The sequence below is a fragment of the Entelurus aequoreus genome, linkage group LG12 (genome assembly GCF_033978785.1).
Source record: "Entelurus aequoreus isolate RoL-2023_Sb linkage group LG12, RoL_Eaeq_v1.1, whole genome shotgun sequence".
Lineage (NCBI taxonomy): Eukaryota > Metazoa > Chordata > Actinopteri > Syngnathiformes > Syngnathidae > Entelurus > Entelurus aequoreus.
In genome coordinates this window covers 21,084,557-21,107,372 of record NC_084742.1, presented here as the reverse complement: position 1 = coordinate 21,107,372, position 22,816 = coordinate 21,084,557, and the positions used below count along the sequence as shown (strand labels likewise).

Below are 22,816 nucleotides of genomic sequence, written 5' to 3'. Positions count from 1 at the left end.
TCGAAGCACTTCATTATGATGGGGGTGAGTGCAACGGGGCGGTAATCATTGAGGGAGGAGATTGTGGGTTTTTTAGGCACTGGGATGATTGTGGCCGTCTTAAAGCATGATGGTACCACAGCCTGGGTCAGCGAGATGTTGAAGATGCCAGCTGGTCTTCACATCCCTTAAGCACCTTGCCCGGAATGTCATCAGGTCCCGGTGCTTTCCGGGGGTTCACTCTCCTCAGGGTTTTCCGGACATCCGCTATGTCCAGGTTGAGCGGCTGCTCATCAGGGCGAGGGATGGATTTTCTCGCCGGAGTGGTGTTAAGTGCCTCAAACCTTGCAAAGTAGTTGTTCAGGTCATTTAGGAAGCTGATACTGTTGTCACAGGGACAGGGGGCAGCTTTATAGTCTGTGATGACCTGTATGCCCTGCCACATTTGTTTAGTGTTTGTGGGGTTCTCAAAGAAGTCCTGCACTTTCTGACTGTGAGCACACTTTGCAACCTTAATGGCACGGTTCAGGTTAGCTCTGGCTGATTTTAATGTCACCATGTTGCCAGACTTAAAAGCCTTGTTCCGAGCCTTCAGCATTGCACGTACCTCACTGTTCATCCAGGGTTTCTCTTTGGCCCGTGTGGGGATGTTCTTGATCACACTGACATCCTCCATGCACTTCTGAATGTATGCGGACACAGACTCTGAATACTCCTCCACACATGTGTGATGATTTTTGGTGGCGGCTGCCTTGAACATGTCCCAGTCTGTGGTTTCGAAGCAGTCTTGTAATGCTGACATTGCTCCCTCTGGCCAGGTCCTCATCTGCTTCACTGTAGCTTGCTTCCTGATCAGCAGGGGCTTGTATGCAGGAATTAGCATCACAGATAGATGGTCTGAGGAGCCGAGGTGGGGGCGTGGTGTAGCTTTATACACCACGCCCCCACCTCGGCACACAACTTGGTTTATATTACTATAAACCAAGTCCAGCCTGGTTGCAAAATTCACATATTGATGGAAATGAGGGAACACAGTTTTCATGTTAGCTTGATTAAAATCCCCTGCCACGATGAAAACTCCCTTCTGGATGTGTAGATTGCAGTTCATTGATGGAGCAGTACAAAGCATTCAAAGCTTCTTTGGTGTTAGCACTGGGAGGAATGTACACTGCTGTGAAGATCATAGCACTGAATTCCCGGGGCAAATAAAATGGCCTGCATTTTATAGTCAATAGTTCTACATCAGGAGAGCAGTGACATGATACGATCTTTCCATTGTTGCACCAGTTGTTATTGATGTATATACAAACACCACCGCCTCGGGATTTACCAGTGAGAGTGCTGCTGCTGTCCGACCGAAACATAGTTAGCCCCTCGATGCTAACTGCCTCGTCCGGAACGGTTGGTTTCAACCACGTTTCTGTGAGAAATATGGCGCAACAGTCTCTCATCTCGCGTCTTGCATTTAAATCCAGCTTCAGGTAGTCCAGTTTGTTCTCAAGGGAGCAGACGTTTGAAAGCAGAATGGAAGGAAGCGGCGTTCTGTGAGGATTAGCCTTTAGCTTTGTTGTTAGCCCCGCTTGGCATCCTCGCTTCTGCTTCCGATCACACTGCTTACGTCTCTTCCGTTGACGGTCCCCGCTGGTACTTGACTCCGCTGCTTCAAAGGCAGCTGGATGTAGCCGGCGTAGTATTCCCATTACAAAATTGGATTAGCCGCTAAACGTCAACGCAAAAAGAATGCAACATTACTACTTGGTTGGAAGAAACACATGCACAGGTGTGATAAAGTATTATCTTAAACTAATCTAGGCACACGTACATAAACATTGATGTGTGACACACATTGACATAAATGCTACTAAAAGTTAAAAGCAAGCTTTTTTACGCATCTCTGGACTAAAACGATGGGAGAGTGGGCAGGTATACCTACCGGTAATTTGTGACTGGGTGAATCTATACCTATACTGTTCATAAAGACTTTTTCGACCGTGTCTGAAAAAAAAAGTAATAGAAATGACGTTTGTCTTCAAGATATATATTTATTATTATACATTATTATTATATATTTAACAGTGTACATTGTCAAAAGAAAAATGTATACTTTTGGAGAGGGTGGGGCGTGGTTTCATTAGCAATTTGGGAACGTCTCCAAAAACAAACATTTTGCCGACATCCCCAGAAAGTAGGTTATAAATGTGATTGCGGAACAAAATTCACAACAAAGCATATCCAATTCATATTATCCAGAAGGAAGTGTTTTAAATGTAGATTAAAATGTTCATAGGTCGCCTTTAAGGAGAGATTCTGGAATAAGACTATACCATAAAATGTGGGAAAAGTGAAGCACTGTGAATACAGTGTACTGTATAAATATTGATGTAATATTCACTTGAACTATCCATTATTACCATTGTCTGTGATCTGTGAGTTCATTAGCATGTGTGCGTTTATCTGCATACCTAAGGGGAATACATACACCACCCTTTGTTCAGTGGCCTTATGAAGCAACAACACACTACACAGCAGCCATGTCAGTCTGCATGCGGCTCGGCATGGACATCAGTGGTGAATAGTTCATTGATGTTGTTTGAGATTGTGACAAATAGCACATTGATCATCTGGCCCGTAACAAGGCCACTACACACACTAGCAGCTGTGTGACCTAAATGGCTCGCGGGCACAATTGCTTATTGGCAGGCGTTTGACGCATACTTTTAAAGGGTGAAATGGGAAAGGGTAAAATGAGAAAGGAGAATATGGTACTCAAGATGAAATAGTAGGGAATGGGCAACAGCATACAGAAATGTTGGCAGGGATCAGGTGTGATATGGAAAGAGCAGCGTGAAAGCAAGAGAACAAGTGCTGGGATTCAGGCAGAGGACGAACATTTACAGGAAGTGGAAGGGCTGTGCAGACAGGATTCACAGAGCTGTTTGACAGAGAAGATTTACAGGGAAGGAGGAGTACACAAGGAATTAAAGATAACAAGCAAGCCTTTTTTAGAATTCTGAACAGGCCATGGAATAACATGAGTCACAATCTTTCTCTCGGTGGACACAGCAGTTTAAAAAATATAGAATATATCAATAAAGAAATTGCAAGGCTGACAGAAAGTATAAGCCTTCATTCTTCAACTGATTTTACAGCCTATATATCCTAAGTGTTTGCAGTGCACTCCCTATCTGCGTCAACACGTGCGGTGACTGTGGTCGCGTCTGCCAGAAGCTGGAGGTTTCCTTCGGAGCTCTTGAAACCACTGCACAATAAAGCCGACTAGCTGATTGCCTGTGAAAACTAAGAGGAAAAAATATAAAGAAAGCACAACCACAAGGTGAGCAGGAAAGTCTGGAAAGTGTTGTTACTTTGAAGCAGTTAGTGAAAAAGTAGGAATGGCATCTATCAGTACCCGCAAGAGGACAGGAGGCAGCTCACAAATATTTCCGTCTACATGAAGACTGAAAGATTACAGACAAGACTTTGTAGGTGCCCTTGTGATCGCTTTGTTTAGTTCAGTAAAAAAGCAAAGTACAATGTGCGGAATAGCAAGATTTTAATAAGGCAGGAGTCTACTGTTGCAGTTCCAAAGATGGGTTCTAAGTGCACATAGCAGATGATAACTAACACACCCTCATACTGCACTGCAGGTCTCAAGTATTTTCATCATACAATACTGTACAAGAACAACATAAAACCAATTTACTGACGGTGACTGTGAGTCAGCAAGTCAAAACACTCACTATTCCTGCAGCTCAAAGCAGATTTGTGTTGTGTTTGCTGATCCATGCACATGCGTGGGTCGTAAAGATGGCATAAGTGTCCCAGAGACAGGGGAAACAATTCCTTTGAGTTATTTGAGATGGCAGTCGCCATGATGAATAAGGCAAATTTATTAAATGCAGGCAGTGCCAGGCTCCATGTTGTTACCCCAAATTTGGCTATTCAGCTGGCGTTGAGTTCAAAACTTGTGAGACAACCACTTTTGCAGGAATTTGCTAGAACACTAGAGCAGGGGTCCCCAAACTTTTTGACTCGGGGGCTCATTGGGTTAAAACAATTTGGCCGGGGGCCGGCTGTATATATATATATATATATATATATATATATATATATATATATATATATATATATATATATATATATATATATATATATATATATATATATATATATATATATATATATATATATATATATGTATATATATATATATATCCATCCATCCATTTTCTGCCGCTTATTCCCTTTGGGGTCGCGGGGGGCGCTGGAGCCTATCTCAGCTACAATTGGGCGAAAGGCGGGGTACACCCTGGACAAGTCGCCACCTCATCGCAGGGCCAACACAGATAGACAGACATATATATATATATATATATATATATATATATATATATATATATATATATATATATATATATATATATATATATATATATATATATATATATATATATATATGTTAGATATGTATATATATATATATATATATATATATATATATATATATATATATATATATATATATATATATATATATATATATATATGTTAGATATGTATATATATATATATATTTATATATATATATATATATATATATATATATATATATATATATATATATATATATATATATATATATATATATATATATATATATGTTAGATATGTATATATATATATTACATATATATATATGTATATATATATAAGATATATATACAGTATATTATATGTATATGTATATATATATATTTATATATTATATATATATAAAAAATATATATAGCGCACTTTCCGCGCGTGCGATGATGTCACGTTATCGATGAGAAAATGCATTTTTAGATAATATGATTTGCCTGAGCGGCTAGGAGACATTGTGAGTAGCAAGCAGTACAAAGTAGATAAGAAAAAAAATAGTAATAAAAAAAAAAAATTATTTATTTTTATTTTTTATACTTGGGACTTCCCGCGGGCCTGATTTTGGACGCTGGCGGGCCGGATCCGGCCCGCGGGCCGTAGTTTGGGGACCCCTGCACTAGAGTGCTCCTGAAGAAGAACTTGGACCACTGTAAACACATTGGCATATCTGAGCATTGATATTTTAACTTTGATAGCAAACATAGAACACTAAGGTCCAAACTTGTGATGAACATAACTGAGGCGTTCCTCAAGCCACCCTTTCAAGTGTTTTCATTTTTGGCAGTTAAGTAATGAGATTTATAAAAGTAAGGTGTTGCTGGACCATGTTTACTACAGATGCAGTCAGTAGTCATTTGTTCAACTTCTTTAGTTATACTACAGTAGTAGTGTGCCTCAAAGGTCCTCATTTTAGGTCCTCTCTTTTTCATAAATTGGGCTATTCAGCCGTTGGCCTACAAGTTCAGTTAAAAAAACCTTGCAGAATATTACAAAAATAAAATAAAAAAAATTTGCAGAAGGACCTATAACTCTAAAAATGTTTTTACCATAATCAAATGTTTACTGTAGAGGAGACTGGTTCTCCGGAATATACAATCCATCCATCCATTTTCTATCGCTTGTCTCTCTCTTATAAGAATAATAGTGATGAGAGAAGTCCGCCCCATTCTGAAAATATGGCCCCCAAAACAATTTAGTTGAATATCCCTGCCCTAAGGAAAACTCCCAAAATCTTGGCTGCATTTACAAAATAATCAATTGTGTTATCTTATCTGCAAGGAGACCGCATGTCAACGTCTGTCTATTATGCATTGCCATGTTTAGGGCATGACTTGTCCTCTCTGCACACTTACAACTTTATAACTAGTCTTAACAAAAAAAGTTGGCTGGATTAAAGTCAACAATGCTTCTGAATGAGGGATTATGGTCACAGTCGTGGTTAATGCAACATGAATCTGTGTTAAAACAAGAAAGATTATGTAGAAATGAGAAAAAAGCAGACAGGAAATGGGCTTTTTATAAGATGTAAAAGTGTGGCTGAGCCTAACAGAGAAGTCCTATTATTCCTCATATGAAAAGACATATGGAGGGAGGAAATAGGCGGAGACAGCAATTAACTTGCAGGAGTGAAGAGAAGGAAAGAGGGGGTAAAAGTCCTCTCATGTAAGGCTTTGATCGGGCTGGGTATGAGTCCCTGAAGCAAAGTATGATTAAAAGAAGAGTGAAAATAATATGGTGTAATTACACTGTATTGAGGCCACACACACACAAAGATGAAAAAAAGGAAAGGTGCCAGTAAGTCTCGAGAAAATAATTCCTACGTAGTCAAACAAAAAAGACACTTTGTATTCTCTGTCCTTACAGTCATAACCACAAGTCTATTGCAAATGTATGACCTTTGCAGTTTAAAGGGCTTAGGGAAAATGCTACAACATGAAGGGTCCTAATCCCTCGCTACGAGAGCGTGTATTTTTCGAATTTGTAGATAATGTGCCCCTACTTACAAGTTTAAGCAGTGGTGCCCAAACTTTACTCGACCAGGCTTATGTAAAATTGTCAACTGAAATGAGAAGCCATCTATCCATCCATTTTCTACCGCTTGTACCTTTGTCTAGCAAATTCTGTGATTGGCTGGTGACCCATCTGTACCCAGCCTCTCGCCCCAATTTAGCTGAAATAGGCTCCAGTTTACACGTGACCCTAATAATCATAAGCGGTATAGAAAATGAATAGATGGATGAATGTTCAAAAATGCCAATTCCATGAATGTGAATGGAGTTTGCCAATTGTAAGTATAATTGAAATTCCATGAAATTCTAATTGATATTTTTTGGTGTATTCCAGAATCATGCTTTACAGCACAGAGTCATGAATTTTTTGGTTGATTCGACTTCAAACAATTTTCTTTCTGCTCCATCTCTCCAACTGTTTTTTGGGGTTCTTGGACAGGTACATGTTGAAGATCCTTGCCTTACAGTATATTCCATATGTGACTTTTTTTATTTATTTACATATTTCATTAAATGTTATTATGTACCCCATGTACACACTTATGTGGCAAAAATATTTTTCATCGACAAATTAAAATAAAAGCGTTTTTCTATAAAACAGATCGTGTAATTGGGTGAATGCTTTAAGCTGTTGCTAACTGTTAGCATTTCAGCCAAATTTGGGGGTATGAAACTAATAGTCATGAATACTGTTAACTGCTGCTACTCTGCTAGAATGCTAAGTGTTAAGACTTTTTGCCAATTTTGTAGGTATAAAAGTGAACGTAATGGATATTGTTACTTTAAAATTACGGAAAAAGGTGGAAGAAACTTTAGAAAACAGAGAATTTGTATTTTATGTAAGTGTTTGTAAAGTATTTTTTGTATACCGTATTTTTCGGATTATAAATCGCAGTTTTTTTCATAGTTTGGCCGTGAGTGCGACATATACTCCGGAGCGATTTATGTGTGAAATTATTAACACATTACCGTAAAATATAAAATAATATTATTTATCTAATTCACGGAAGAGACGAAGCAAAATGTCAGCAATCGTCACACACACGTCAACCAATAAGAATTCGGCGGGGGAGGGTCATGGCAGAAGTGCATTGTGGGTCATGGGATGCTAACTGCTATATGCCACTGCCGTAGCTATTAAAATGGATCATTTCTACATTGGCGGTCACTTATAAAAACTGACAAGGGCTGAACAAAAATGGCACCGAAAAGGAAATCATATACGGTACTGCAGATTACAAGCTGGACGTAGTGAAATACACGTACACGTGTATTTCAGAAAACGGCGATCGAGCAGCAGAAAGAAAGGACGCTAGCGGCGCATACCAGGAGCGACAACGAGGAAGAAGATTTCATCTGATTTAGCGATCAGGAGTGACCGATTGTTTGGTAAACGTATACCATGTTCTATATGTTATAGTTATTTGAATGACTCTTACCATAATATGCTACGTTAACATACCAGGCACGTTCTCAGTTGGTTATTTATGCGTCATATAACGTACACTTATTCAGCCTGTTGTTCACTATTCTTTATTTATTTTAAATTGCCTTTCAAATGTCTATTCTTGGTGTTGGATTTTATCAAATAAATTTCCACCAAAAATGCGACTTATACTCGAGTGCGACGTATATATGTTTTTTTCCTTCTTTATTATGCATTTTCGGCCGGTGCGACATATACTCCGGAGCGATTTATAATCCGAAAAATACGGTATTTGTGTGTAAACCTTTGTTAAACTTGACAAATTATTACTGTCATTTGGCGGCAAGGAATTTATCTGAATTGCAATGAATTAAATTCCACATCCTGTATTTAAAATTCAACATCCTGTGGGGTGCAGTCAATTTACTTGAAATTCCAATTCTTCAATTTTTGTTAAATTGCATTATCAAATTCTGAATTTTGCACAAGCCTTGTCTCTACATTAAAAATGCTAAAAACCAATTCAAGGTAGGTCAAAATATACTATCTGCATAAACCATCTGCATTGTAGCTTTTTTGTTATCGGTGACAGAGCAAATTAGTGTAATATCCAGGGTTTCTCCTAGATTGCCAAGATACCTGTGCCGGTTGGGGCTTGGTCACCATTATGTAATTGTATCATTTGCATAATTTGCTATGATGATATTATTTTCCTTAAAAAGTCTCCAAAAATGTATACACACATTTAAAAACAAATCTGTGTTATTAATTAGTATTAACATATATCTTTCATATTGTATCATTTTGCTCTATTTTCAATTGTTGCTGCTTATTGTACAATGTACTTTGTTGAGAACTTTTCCAAGTGTCTAGAGACTTTTAGTGACTTTTTCTTTAATAAAAATGATCAAGCAACAAATCTACAATCTTTTTTGGGTGTTATTATTGACTGTAATAAGGACAGATGCTCCAGTTGGAGTTTCTGTCCGTAAAAACCGCCACTGTCCTCATTAATATTTGCACATTGCACATTTTGTAGATCGCTGTTAGCGGGTATATCTCGGATATATTTAAGTACACAGACATGCAGTCTCGCTGCAGACAATCCCATGCGTATTGCCTGCATCATCACAACATTCAGTTTCGGCAGCGGTGTTTCGGTGGTCCCAGTCTTTTTTCGACGGCCAAATTTTCACTAGTTGATAGTACGCAAACAATAGGCTATATATTTACACTCATACTCTAACGACCTGCTGGTGGTAATGTTTTATGTTCGTGTTGTTGCGTGTCTGGGAGTGAAGCACAGAGAAGGACGTGTGTGTACGGTAGGGAATACATGTTGGAATTGAGCTGGTTTTTAGCATAAGATTGGCAATACATTTTAAAAATAGCGTCAGACTTTATGTAACTTCTTCTGGAGACTACAATACATTACATTACTTCAATTTGCTTTCACGTAAAATAAAAAAAAATGCATTTTTAAGGTGTGGCGGCTTTAAATTTGCCATGGCGGCGCACCACAATCAGTAACATTATAGAAAAACCCTGATATCTAATATGTAATTAATAATTAATTCATTAGATTTTACAATATGCCGTGGCCAATAAAATACACACCAAACATGGCCCACGGTCCACTCTTTGGACCACACTGCTGTAAAGTTACAGACAGAGTGAATCTAGGAGTATGATTAGAAACCTTAGTAATTGCTTTAATTGGGACGGACTGATGACATTATCTGCTTCTTTTAAATAAACAATGTTTCCATTACTGCAAGCCTGCTTGTGTTTTGCTATTCACAACATCATTTCACTCGACAATAACAAACTATTTCTGATTAGTACCATATTAATTCCCGTCTTGCTCTCTTGAGACTTCCCTTTTGTTTGTGTTGCTCGTCTCCTCTTTCCATGACCCATTTCTCTACCTTCTCCCCAGAGTTTTAAAGAGCAATTACAGAGAAGTCCCGGTGTTCAAGACGAGATAGGTTCAACAACAATGCAGTGATTAATGAGGCTCTCAACAAACACATTTCACTTTTGTAATTTGCCGTTTGCCTTGTTTAAATCTGGCAGAGGGTTTGGCGTTTTACAAGAAAGATATTGGCACATGTTCTGAGAGACAAATAGAGTGTAAATGGGTCAGTGCTTCACTTCCATGCGGAGCGAGCTGGGTGGGAAAGTATGTGGAACTTGAGGGGGAGTCAAGTCTGCTCAGGAAAGAGATAGGAGACATGCCTGTTTTCATCCTCCTTCCTACCTTCGCTGGCATCACGTGAGGCTTCAGGTGAGGGAGCATCTTCACCGCACTCTGCCTCAGTGTGGAGCTGCACCACCAGGAGACGCTTGAGTGGCACCAGGTCAGCATCCGTGAGCCCGTTCTCCAAAAAGTGAACAACGCCTCGACCAGGCCGGCCAGTCACCACGGTAACCTGTAAATATGAAAAACATATGTATATGGTTTTAATTTTTTGGACATCTTCAACAAGTTAAATTAAAGAACATCACAAAATGAACACAATTCAACAAGTCCAAAAAAGAGTGTGAAAAAGCAGAACTTGTATATTATACGCCTTACTTAAAACCTATTACTGATAATTCAATTCCCTCCATGTCTTTTACATGTTCACACTTACAAAATGTTGTCATTGTGTTCACTTCCTGTGTTTAGGTGCCACCATTTTCTAATTAAAGATAAAATAATAAAGAATGAATAGCAATGGATAATAGCTAATGCAATGATGAAGGAAAGAAGGAAATGGAGTTGGAAAAAATAAGACACTAATAAGCAAATATGAGCAAAAAACAACAAAATAATTGCATGAAAAAGTATAGCTTATGCAATGTTGAAGGAAAACGAAGAAATAATGTGAGCAAAGATAAACATATAATAAGACAAAATAATATAATAACAAATAAAATTAATTATAAATTTAAGATAAAATAAGTAAAATAAGTAATGATAAAAAAATAAATATAACTCACTCAAACACTACACTCAAAGTCCGAGATAACACGGTTGTTGGAGTTCACAAAATCCTGACCGAGTTTATCCCGTAATTTTACCCCTTTTTTTTTTACATCGGCATCTTGAAAGTAAATAAACATTTGTCGCATCTGCTTTAGGTCACGGCCGGCAAACAGTGAGCCACCAGTAGGTAGCGTCGATACTGTATTGATCACCAGTAATTTGGTGAAAAAAAAACCCTATGCGATTGACTCTGGTGGAGAAAAAACAAGCAAACATTCGGGGTCAAAAGCCTGGTTTACATCGAACTGCTTTATATCGGACATAAAATGTAGTAAAAATTTGACAGAAAAATCTAATGTGAAAAAAACCCTCTAACGTGTCGTTCGGTTCAACTTGAAACTCTGTGGAGATTTCTTCTGAATGTTTACAGCTGGGGTTTTTTTTAGTTTTTTTTTTGTTTTGTGGACATTTTCTTTAACAAAACATTCTTTGGAGCTGTGGCTGCACTTTGGGGACACAAAAAACAATAAAACAGTGCTAGTAAATTATACTGCATGCTGTGTGTGTGATTCTAAGCCAGAAAACTTAAGCTTTAACTGTCCTCAAGGACAATTGTTATCTCACCTTGTGACAAGACAAACACAACAGCTGCTGGCAAGGAAGTGTTTAGAGTAACGGAAATGTGCATCTCAATTAGAATATTGTGCAAACGTTATTTGATTTCAAGTAGGGCTGGGCGATATGGCCTTTTTTTAATATCGCAATATTTTAAGGCCATATCGCGATACACAATATATATCTCGATATTTTGCCTTAGCCTTGAATGAACACCTGATGCATATAATCACAGCAGTATGATGATTCTATGTATCTACATTAAAACATTGTTCTTCATACTGCATTAATATATGCTACTTTAAAACTTTCATGCAGAGAAGGAAATCACAACTAAAAAAATCACTATTTTTTTTCATACGGTGTTGATCTGGAAATGTTTGCCTCGGCATTTTAATAATAATACCTGAGATTTATATAGCGCTTTTCTAAGTACCCAAAGTCGCTTTACATGTTAAAAACCCATCATTCATTCACACCTGGTGGTGGTAAGCTACTTTCATAGCCACAGCTGCCCTGGGGTAGACTGACGGAAGCGTGGCTGCCAATTTGCGCCTACGGCCCCTCCGACCACCACCTATCATTCATTCAACATTCATTCACCAGTGTGAGCGGCACCGGGGGCAAGGGTGAAGTGTCCTGCCCAAGGACACAACGGCATGGTAAGAGGCGGGGAGCGAACCTGCAACCCTCAGGTTTCTGACACGGGCGCTCTACCCACTACGCCATGCCGCCCCATTTTGATGGTGTGGGCGTGTGGCACCGAACGGAGACGTTGACATGCGGAGTAAGCACTCTTCATTCTGTAGCAGGTGACTTTTCAAATGATGCAACATATTAGCAGTAATGCTACTTTTTATAGCAACGCTTTTGCCCCACACTTGACAAATTACAGTTGTCTGTTCGACATATTCTCACTTGAAGCCAAACCACCGCCAGATGATGGACCCCCTGCTGTTTTTTGGGGGAATTAATTATTCCTTCATTTGTTACCAGATTCGCACCTTCTCTCTCTCATTACCACTCGCACCACTCCGCTAGCATCACAGCTAACGTTACCCATGCTGCTACCTCTTTGCTGCGCGAGGGTGTATACGTATGTGACGTATGTTGTGACAGTATGTGACAGGTGTAAGAAGGTGCGCTTGTCTGTCTGTGAGAAGGAGCCACAGGAAAGAGCGAGGAGAGCCTGTAGTGTAATGCCTGCAGCTAAAAGCAACTGCGTGAGAACGTATACTCGAATATCACGATATAGTCATTTTCTATATCACACAGAGACAAACCCGCGATATATCGTGTATATCGATATATTGCCCAGCCCTAATTTCAAGAGTCTAATTTTTGGGCAATTTAACCAGGGGTGTCCAAACTAGGGCTACTTTGATGTATCTATAATTTGTTTTTACTTTTTATTAAAAAGCTGAATTTTTTTTTAGCAACAACAGCCATTTCTCTTTACATTTACAAAGCTTTTTGCCTTGTTGTTCCAATTATTTTAAGTTTTAGGATTTATTTTATGTCTATATGTGCCATGGGCCATGTAATGACAAGCTGCACTTTGGACACCGCTCACCACTCAGGAAGGTTTTGCAGTTTATTATGGGACCTCATCACAAATGAAGGATATCCTCAATAAATACATAACATTTTTAATTTTCTGGTTAAAGCGCAAACCAGTAGTTTAAAAGATTGAACTTTTGACAACTTTTAAAATTTTATGACATGTTTTTTTTTCTACTTTAAACCATACATCACTGAAATCTTTCAATCTGCGTGTGCTGAATAATATTTTTTGAATTGAGCTAGTAGAAAATAATATTATAATTTGACGAGAAAAACTAGATTTGTGTAGTTTGCATCCCTAATGAACAGACATCAGTGTTTGTGTGATGATACCTTAATACAGGGCCCCGCCAGCGTCCAAAATCCGGCCCGTGGGAAGTCCAAAGTAAAAAACAATCAAACAAAAAAAACATTTTTCTTTTTTTTTGTATTATTATTTTTTAAAAATCTGTCCTTTCTAATCCATTTTCTACCGCTTGTTACTCTCGGTGTCTCCTAGCCGCTCAGGCAAATCATATCATCTAAAAATGCATTTTCACATCGATAACGTGACATCCTCGCGCTCGGCCAAATTTTTTTTTAAGTTTGGGGACCCCTGCCTTAATATAAATGGGATTATTATTGAATGTTGCTGTTTCCCCTCTGCATTTGACTGGGAAATAAAAAACATCTTGATGCACTCCAATGATAGTGCATGTGAGAAGTATGCGCAACAAGCTGTTGAGCTAGTGATTGGACATTCTGTTCCAGCTGATTGGATCGTCTCAGAGCAAAAGCACTACTGCAGCTTCTCTGATAACAGTCGAACAAATCCCTGTGGACAGATGGCTCAGCGGCGGATGAAACGAGCCCATTCCCTGCACTGAAGTGTACATAAACTGCCTCGAGGTGGACAGGCTCATGGAAGAAGCGCTTAAAAGGACAGTTGGCAGTTTTTAAACCTTTTTAAAATGTGTCTTTCAACAACTGTACTTTGAAAAGAGGTTAAAGCACGTCGCTAGCAATACAAAGCACATAAAGTAATTTTTTGCAGTATATGTACAAACTCCCCACCGGAAATTAAGCATACGCAGCTGACGTCGGGTAAAAAAAGAGCTTTTCAACAGCCCTCACACACAGCAATCCTTATGTGATATTCGTGTTTGTTTTTCTGTGCTCACCTCGACGCATGTGTGACTGTTGGCCTGGCTGTTGGCCTCAATGTGTCTCATGTACTGTTTGAACTGCTGCAGGCTGTCCAGAACCACCTGTCGCAGCATCTCGCCTCCCCTGGCTGTTCCTCTGCTGCAGCCTTCGCTGGGGATCGACCTCAGCTCCTCCACGCAGGAACGCAACCTGGCCAGGTTACCACGAACTTGCTGACAAAGACCGGAAAGAATGAGAGGCCAGAAAACAGAGCAAAGTTCTTGTGTGTATGTTTATTACCACAAATGGAAGCAGACATTCTTGCTGCCTGCTGAGCGAGTACAAACTGAGGTGTGGGAGTCTACAGGGTCCATCCAGACTACACGCCAGGGACAAGAAGTTATCAAGAGCATCGCAGAGTACTGGGCAGGTGTTGGACCACCAGGGCGGCAGTGCCTCTACAATCAGGACCCTTGCTGGTTGTCGTAGAAATGAGGACGACCAGTACACCAAGCTTTCAGTGTTGGCGGAACCGTATGATCTCTTTTTGTTATCCATGTCACCTGAAAACAAGAAGAAAATCATGTTTATATTCACGCTTAAGTGTCAAACCCACACAAACCTGACACTGCATTATCAGCATCAAATCAAAAGGGCTGAGCAGAGCAAAAAGGAACGTTATTGGAGGTTTTAAAAGGCCACACGGAAACAAGCCAAAGCAGTAATTACAAAAATGATTAAAAAACCAACAAAGCCCCCCCCCCCCCACACTTTGCCACAGTCACAATCATCAGCAGTAAGCACAACTATAAAAAGAACCTCATTAAGTAAAAACAGAAAATGACATAAACCAAAAGAAAATCTAGGTTTTAAGTGGCTTAGTCGTCTCATAATTGATAGCCTGGCTTGTGATGGTGCTAATTAAAACCTTCACCATTACATTAGTGCAGCAAGGATGTTATATATATTAAAAGGGGGTATAAAGCTTTTCAACTTTAACCGCCACATCCGGCCCACCACAGCCTTTCCATCAAGCTCACATACCTGTAATTAAATGACTGAATTCAAGTTAGCCCATCATACATCAGTGCCTTTTTGTTAACAGAAACACCATTTTCACATCATACCACACTGGAAGCACAGATGTTCAGCTCCATCATGTCTGTGTACGTATTTATGCTGAGTGAGCATAGCTAATCTGCAACTAGCATTACAAAAGATAAATGATAGAAGATACAACACAAATCAGTAACTACCCAAGCAGACTTTACACTTTCGTCTTGATTTTTGTTTATCAGTTAGCACTGATATGTATACACCAGTAAAAATAATATAACTAATAGTACATTTTGGCTAATTGTGCTCATTAGCATAATGCTAATTACAAATATTAGCAGTTGTCTTTGCTAATTTTACCCACTAATAGTTCATACAGATGTTACCAATTATGAACATTGTTCATATAACATTTCAGAAAATATTACAAAGTGAAAGATGTGTCAACTACTGACAAGGTATTATTGACATTGTAACAACATTGGCGTTACCTAGCTAGCAGGGTAGCGGAAACAACTGGTCCATTGAATAACTGGCCAAAGATTGTTTCACTGTACAGAAACACACTTTCTATTCCCCTGTAGCTCATTTACATGTATCAGAGACTTAAGTGAAGTGAAGTGAATTATATTTATATAGTGCTTTTTCTCTAGTGACTCAAAGCGCTTTACATAGTGAAACCCAATATCTAAGTTACATTTAAACCAGTGTGGGTGGCACTGGGAGCAGGTGGGTAAAGTGTCTTGCCCAAGGACACAACGGGAGTGAATAGGATGGCGGAAGCGGGGATCGAACCTGTAACCCTCAAGTTGCTGGCACGGCCACTCTACCAACCGAGCTATACCGCGCCCCACTTAATGCTGTATTAAATATTATGGATGGATGATATAAAGGCACATCCCAATTATTTTCTGGAACATTTTTAAAGCTCATTTATTTGAGAGGTTTGAATCTAAATATGAAACTCATATTCTATAGATTCACTACACAAAAACTAAAATATTCCAAGGACACATTCCTAATTTCTTAAGATTTTTGATGATTGTACTTCACAGCTAATACAAATCTAAAATTTATTATCTCCAAATTTTTTAAAAAATGGTCAAAAAGTTAAATTTGTACATTACATGTTCACGCTGTAATAAAAAAATGAACTGCAAAAACTTCTGAGCCTCCAATTGATATCTTTGTCTAATTTAACTCTTGAACATTACATAAATATTGTTTTATGTACAGAGAAAAGTGTTCTTACTGTGCAATGACAATAAACTTTGAATTGAATTGAATTTATAGAGATGCACCTGTACAGTGGATCCCCATCTACTCACAATATAATATTCACAGCCATAAAAAATTGGGTATTTCTTCTTGTCTATGTTTTTTTATTTGTGGGTAAAGCCGCCCATTCCTGCTCTCTGTAAAAAGGCGCGTATGCATGTGTGGCACTCACTTGGAGAAAAATACTTTATCATAGAAGAATATTAGAAGGGCGTACTAACTGAAAAGGGCGTGGCCTAACAGAATAATGGCTGTTGTGCTTTGTGTGGCAGGAAATCAACAAGAAACACCTTAGTAACAAACAGAAAACACAATTTTAACATTGTGATTTCTTTGGGTTTTAGGTTAGGGCACTGTAGGCCTAAATAGAGGAACATGTTAATGAAGAATCCCCATGTCAAGAAAGCAGGTATGCCGGCAGTGAAGGCATAATTAAACTCTCCATTTTCTTCTTGGATCATTCTTATTTGGGACATATTCATGGTTAGCTAGCCGTAGGGCGACAAATGCATACAGTATTTCCTCCACTCGGGTATTTAAGAAATCTCCAAGCTCTGTGAAGGGAGCCACAACAAAGAGGCTTCGCCTATCGATCATCTTATGTCATCACTCACTGGTGGGTATAAATTGACATATTATAGGGCTTAGAGCAGTGGTTTTTCAAACTTTTTTTCAACAAGTACCACCTCAGAAAAAACTTGGGTCTACAAATACCACCATAATGACCAAGTTGCCCAACATTAAAATATATTAGCGGTGCGGGCCTAAGTAATCATTAAAAACAAGGCAGGGGTTTTATTTAATACGATAGTGGGCAATATATTGATTTTATCGATAAACTCAAGTTTTTTGTTGCAGACCATTTAAAAAATAAAAATTCTTTGTTTTTCTCCTCTTGCTCCGGCATAGTTTTTTGCCCCCATGAGCTAACGTAGCCGTAGCCCGCCCACTTAATTCTTTAGCAGAGATCCACAAGCCTAGCAAAACATGGCTAATGCGAACGCTAACGAGAGCGAGACAATTGTTACAAAGAAAAGAAAAGTGTTGTCATTGCTTTAGATTATCAGCAACAGGCGTGGAACAAGTGACTGCACGCTGTAAAGGTTCTTGGAAAAAAAAAGGCAGCAGCACAACAAACTTATTCCAGCATCTGAAACAGCGTCGAGCCGAGTGGGGGAAATGCAACTTTTGACAAGGCAAACAAGACCGCAACAACAACTCAACCTAAGAAGAATCTTACTGTGGTGGAATTACAAGGCACCATGTACAGTATGGAGAACAATGCACAGAGTGATCACTAAAACAGTTGCTCTGCACATCCAAACAGGACAGCTACTACGCGTGTGTGCTGCTGCAAAACTCTTGTGGAATTATAACACATTTAATCAGCAATATAGTGATATATTACACGTGCAATAAAGTGTACATTGTCTTTAACATCAGCACACACTAACAAGGAGCCCAGAATACTTCAGGGAAAGCCTGCGTTTATCCACTTACTAAAACTATATAGTCATCCCAATGTTTTACTTGATTGTTTATTTGCAAACAATGTACAATATTAAATGTTTAATTATAAAATTATTTTATTCAAAACATAAGTTTTAACTTGATTGATTTGTATGACTATTTATTGATTATAGTATATTTCTTGATTTATTGGAGTTTATTTGAATGCAATGTGAATTGCTACATTTTTATTTACAGAAGTATTTTACCTATGTCCTTTGTGTTCATTGGTTTCTTTAAAAAGTATTGAAAAAAATCGTTAAATCGAGTTTTTAGTGAATAAGTTGTAGATTTTATTTTTAGCCATATCGTCCAGGCCTATTAACAAATAAAAGTAATATTTTTAGCCACTCTAACAGTACACACAGTTTGAACACTAACATTGTGTTTGAACTGTGTGGGCATTAAGGGCGCCGCCCTCAACTGGTTCCGGTCGTACTTAACCGACAGGAGTTTTTGTGTAAAAATAGACAGTTTTATGTCTTCCACAGCTCCTTTACCACATGGGGTTCCCCAGGGCTCAATCCTTGCCCCAATCTTATTTTCGCTTTACCTTCTCCCCCTTGGTTCTATTTTTAGGAAGTACGATATTGCATTTCATTTTTATGCCGATGATTGCCAGATTTATTTTCCCATGGCACAAAATAACACGGTTCAACGTCTTATTGACTGCCTGCACGACATCAAAGCCTGGCTTTCAGCTAACTTCCTGAGCCTAAATGAAGACAAAACAGAAGTTATGTTGTTCGGTCCAAGTCGCTCCCCCTCCCCCAACGTTGACCTCGGCACTCTGACCCCGTATCTCAGCGACTGTGTCACAAACCTGGGGGTAAAGTTTGACTCAGATTTTAAATTCGAAAAACAAATCAGCAGCGTCGTACAAAAAAGCTTTTATCAATTACGCCAAATAGCGAAAGTGAAACCGCTTCTATCAGGACATGATCTTGAGAAATTAATCCACGCCTTTATCTCGACTCGTTTAGACTACTGCAATGCCCTGTATATAGGCATTAGCCAGGCCTCCCTCGCCCGCCTGCAGCTCGTGCAGAACTCTGCTGCTCGTCTGCTAACACAGACCCGCAGACGTGAGCACATCACCCCTATATTAGCGTCCCTTCACTGGCTCCCTGTGCGTTACAGAATCAATTTTAAACTCCTTTTATTTGTTTTTAAATGTCTAAACAACCTCGCGCCAACATATCTCTCCGACCTCCTTCAGCCTTACTGCCCCACCCGATCCCTAAGATCAGCCGATCAGCTGCTACTGACGGTCCCGGACACAAGGCTGAAGCTTAGAGGTGACAGAGCTTTCGCTGCTGCTGCTCCCAAGCTCTGGAACGACCTACCTCTGAGTGTTCGACAAGCCTCCTCTCTTCCTGTTTTTAAATCTCTCTTAAAAACATACTTTTATTCCATGGCTTTTAACACTGAGTGATATCCATCCTGCAATGGCGCCCCATAATACACCTGCTGTGAACCTGTTTTTATGTTTTATTTATTTATTTATTTTTTATCGTGTTCTGTTTGTGTTGTGTTGTGTTTGCTCGGTTCTTGTATTATTTTAACCTGCCCATTGTACAGCACTTTGGCTACCCCTGTGGTAAATTTTAAATGTGCTTTATAAATAAAGTTGATTTGATTTGATTTGATTTGAATATAGAAAAATAAAACACTGTGCTTTAATCAAATGATACTTTGGCATACCAATATTTGGAGCCCATGTACCACTAATGGTGCACACAGTTTGAGAATCCCTGGCTTGGAGTGTAAAAAATAGGCAATTTACAGGTAACAACTGGGGTTGTCAAAAGTATCTATGATATATATACAAAGTTCACGCGCCAAAAATACATCGATACCTCCTTTTTTCAGTATCGTCACACTTTTACCCCGACACGCCGCATTTTTTCTCATTAGTGCCGAAGTAGAATGCCTGCTGTTTTAAAAAAAATGGCCAGTGTTTCACATATGTTTACTTATTCGTGGAAGCCTGTTATGAAAGCGGACTTGCCATTTAAGGTTTGCCTTTGCTCGTAAACAAATTATAATTAAACTATGGCAGTGAGTATAACTGTAAGTGTGGCGTAACTCTGCTTCAAAACACACCTCACACGTGGCTGGTTTGCCAGAGAATAAAACGTGTGAGAGATGTGAATGATCTGTGATGCACTTTGGTTACATATTAAAAGTGAGAAAGCTGTATATTGTTTGGTGCATTTCTTCGGTAACAAAAGTATTTGCGTGCGAATAAGTGCTGAGATCCGCCACCACAAGCCCAGGGAGTGTGCATTACCAAAGGTGCAGGAAACCTCCACAAGCATGCAACCTAACCTTTATCATGCCTATAGGTGCAAAGAAAACAGAGCCTAAAGACGCTCTTCTGTCATTTGGCAACACTTTGAACACCACTGGTTTCATTTCACCAGGAAGGCAAAGTGTGGCTTGGGGGCCATTTGCTGAATGCAGCTCTTTCTTTATGAGCCTGTGGCACATTGTACAAATGAAATAAACAAAACAAACAAAAAAACTGCAACATTGGGTAAATAGAGCAAAAAGGTATAACGTAATGAGCAAACGCTGAAACGTTAATACTAATAACAAATAACAACACAAATATTTGTCTTTAAAAATATTTTCTAGCCATTTTGAGCCTATTTCATTACACATTACATGATGATGTCCTGCTATCATAATATTGAAAGAATATTAAGAACAATATATATATTTTTTTATTATATAATTGAAGGCTGCATGCCACTGCTGTTGTTTTTAGAAGGTAGAATAGCTGTTATTGTTGTTGGCCATAGTGTGTGAATGTGAGTGTGAATAGTGTCTGTCCATCTGTGATGAGGTTGCGACTTGTCCAAGGTGTACTCCGCCTTCCGCCTGAGTGCAGCTGGGATCGGATCCAGCAGACTCGCGACTCCGAGAGGGACAAGCGGTAGACAATGGATGGATGGGTAATATATTGTAGCCCCCAGAAGAAATCACACAAATTCCGACACTATTTTTAACTTTTATCGCCAATCTTATGATAACAAACAACGGCACAATTCCAACAGGTTTTACCTCCAATGAAAACACTTTCGTCTCCTTGAGTCTTTGCTTCCCCGCCGGACAGACAGCATTACTTTCTCATTCTCCGCCAATCACTTTCAGGCACGACAGTGTGTGTTTGTAAACATGGGAAAAACTGACTTCAAATCCAAACCACAAAAGCATAAAACATTAACATTAGCTGGTTGTTACAGTATGAATTTTTATATACAGTATATAGCCCAGTGGTTCTCAAACTTTTTTTGTCATCCCCCACTTTGGACAAGGGGGAGTTTTCAAGCCCCACCTGCCCCCATCGCCCCACCTGCCCCCATCGCCCCAACAGAACGCTAATGCCAAGCTTAACATTTTCAAATTTATTGAACATCAAGTTGATGTTATAACATCAAGTTTTATACATTCAAACTCAATAACATAAAATAACATCAAGTTTAATAATAAATAAATTAACTGTGCAGCTGTGGTATAACTTGCATCAAGTTTAATATCAAATAAAATAACTTGCATCAAGTTCAATAATAAATAACACAAAAGTGTTATAGCTTGCATCAAGTTTAATAATAAATAAAAAAAAGTGTTATAACTTGCATCAAGTTCTATAATAAATAAAAAAAAGTGTTATAACTTGCATCAAGTTTAATAATAAATCAAAAAAAGTGTCATAACTTGCATCAAGTTCAATAATAAATCAAAAAAAGTGTTATAACTTGCATCAAGTTCAATAATAAATCAAATAAAAGTGTTATAACTTGCGTCAAGTTCAATAATAAATCAAATAACTTGCATCAAGTTCAATAATAAATAAAACAAAAGTGTTATAACTTGCATCAAGTTCAATAATAAATAAAAAAAAGTGTTATAACTTGCATCAAGTTCAATAATAAATAAAAAAAAGTGTTATAACTTGCATCAAGTTCAATAATAAATCAAATAACTTGCATCAAGTTCAATAATAAATCAAATAACTTGCATCAAGTTCAATGATAAATAAAAATAAAAGTGCCACTTTGCAATCTTTGCAAAAAAAAAAAGGAGGAGCTAATGCATTTGGCAAGACAGGGCAAGTGAACATGAGTTTTACAGTACTCCAGCATTAGTGGCTGCAATGAGCCTGTTTTGCACTGCACAGCTTTTCAAATCGGGGTTGCAGGCTTGACACTGCCACTGTTAAAACCTCATTGAGTTCGGGGCTGAGCTGCCTTCACGCGAGTGCTTCCCGGTGAATGACACAGTGTGTCCAATGCGCATTTGGCGCAACCCTCTTTATTAGAGCCTGCAGCCCGTTTCTTGACTTTGCCATGGTCTGTGCGCCATCAGAGCAAAAGCCCACACAGTTTTCCCATTTAAGGTCGTGTTCTTTGAGGAAACTGTCCATTATCTTGAACAGCTCATCAGCAGTGGCTCTATTTTTTATGTATTTGCAAAACAGCAAATCCTCGCACAGTGACTCGCCATTCACAAAGCTTCCGCTTAGCCCCGCCCCCATTTGTTACTGTTGCTATGTCTGTCAAACTTTCGCTCCTACCTAGAAATGTAAAGCCTACAGGAAAAATAAGTAATTTACATTTATTTATATAGCAGATTTCACAGACAGAATCACAAAGTGATTTACAGTGTGTATAGAAAATGAAAGCATAGTAAAAAAAAATATCTAAGAATATAATAAAAAATAAAAATTAAAGTGAAATTTCCTCCCGTTCCTCGCGCCCCATGTCATGTCTCTATTCCCCACCAGTGGGGCGCGCCCCACACTTTGAGAAACGCTGATATAGCCTATTATTTGCACACTATTGACAGGTGCTGTAC

The 22,816-nt window shown here is 38.7% G+C and overlaps 1 protein-coding gene across 10 annotated transcripts in view; it reads right to left on the bottom strand.

Moving 5' to 3' along the window:
- Window positions 1-22,816, bottom strand: part of m1ap (meiosis 1 associated protein) — a 75,603-nt gene that overhangs the window by 9,697 nt on the left and 43,090 nt on the right. For all 10 annotated transcript variants that reach the window (XM_062065181.1, XM_062065188.1, XM_062065185.1 and 7 more), the window contains exons 3-5: window positions 14,411-14,673; window positions 14,146-14,343; window positions 10,097-10,268 (exon numbers count right to left, since the gene is read on the bottom strand). In XM_062065181.1, the coding sequence (XP_061921165.1) occupies window positions 10,097-10,268; window positions 14,146-14,343; window positions 14,411-14,668 (628 nt within the window). In that variant the 5' untranslated portion in view covers window positions 14,669-14,673. The remainder of the gene's footprint in view (window positions 1-10,096; window positions 10,269-14,145; window positions 14,344-14,410; window positions 14,674-22,816) is intronic.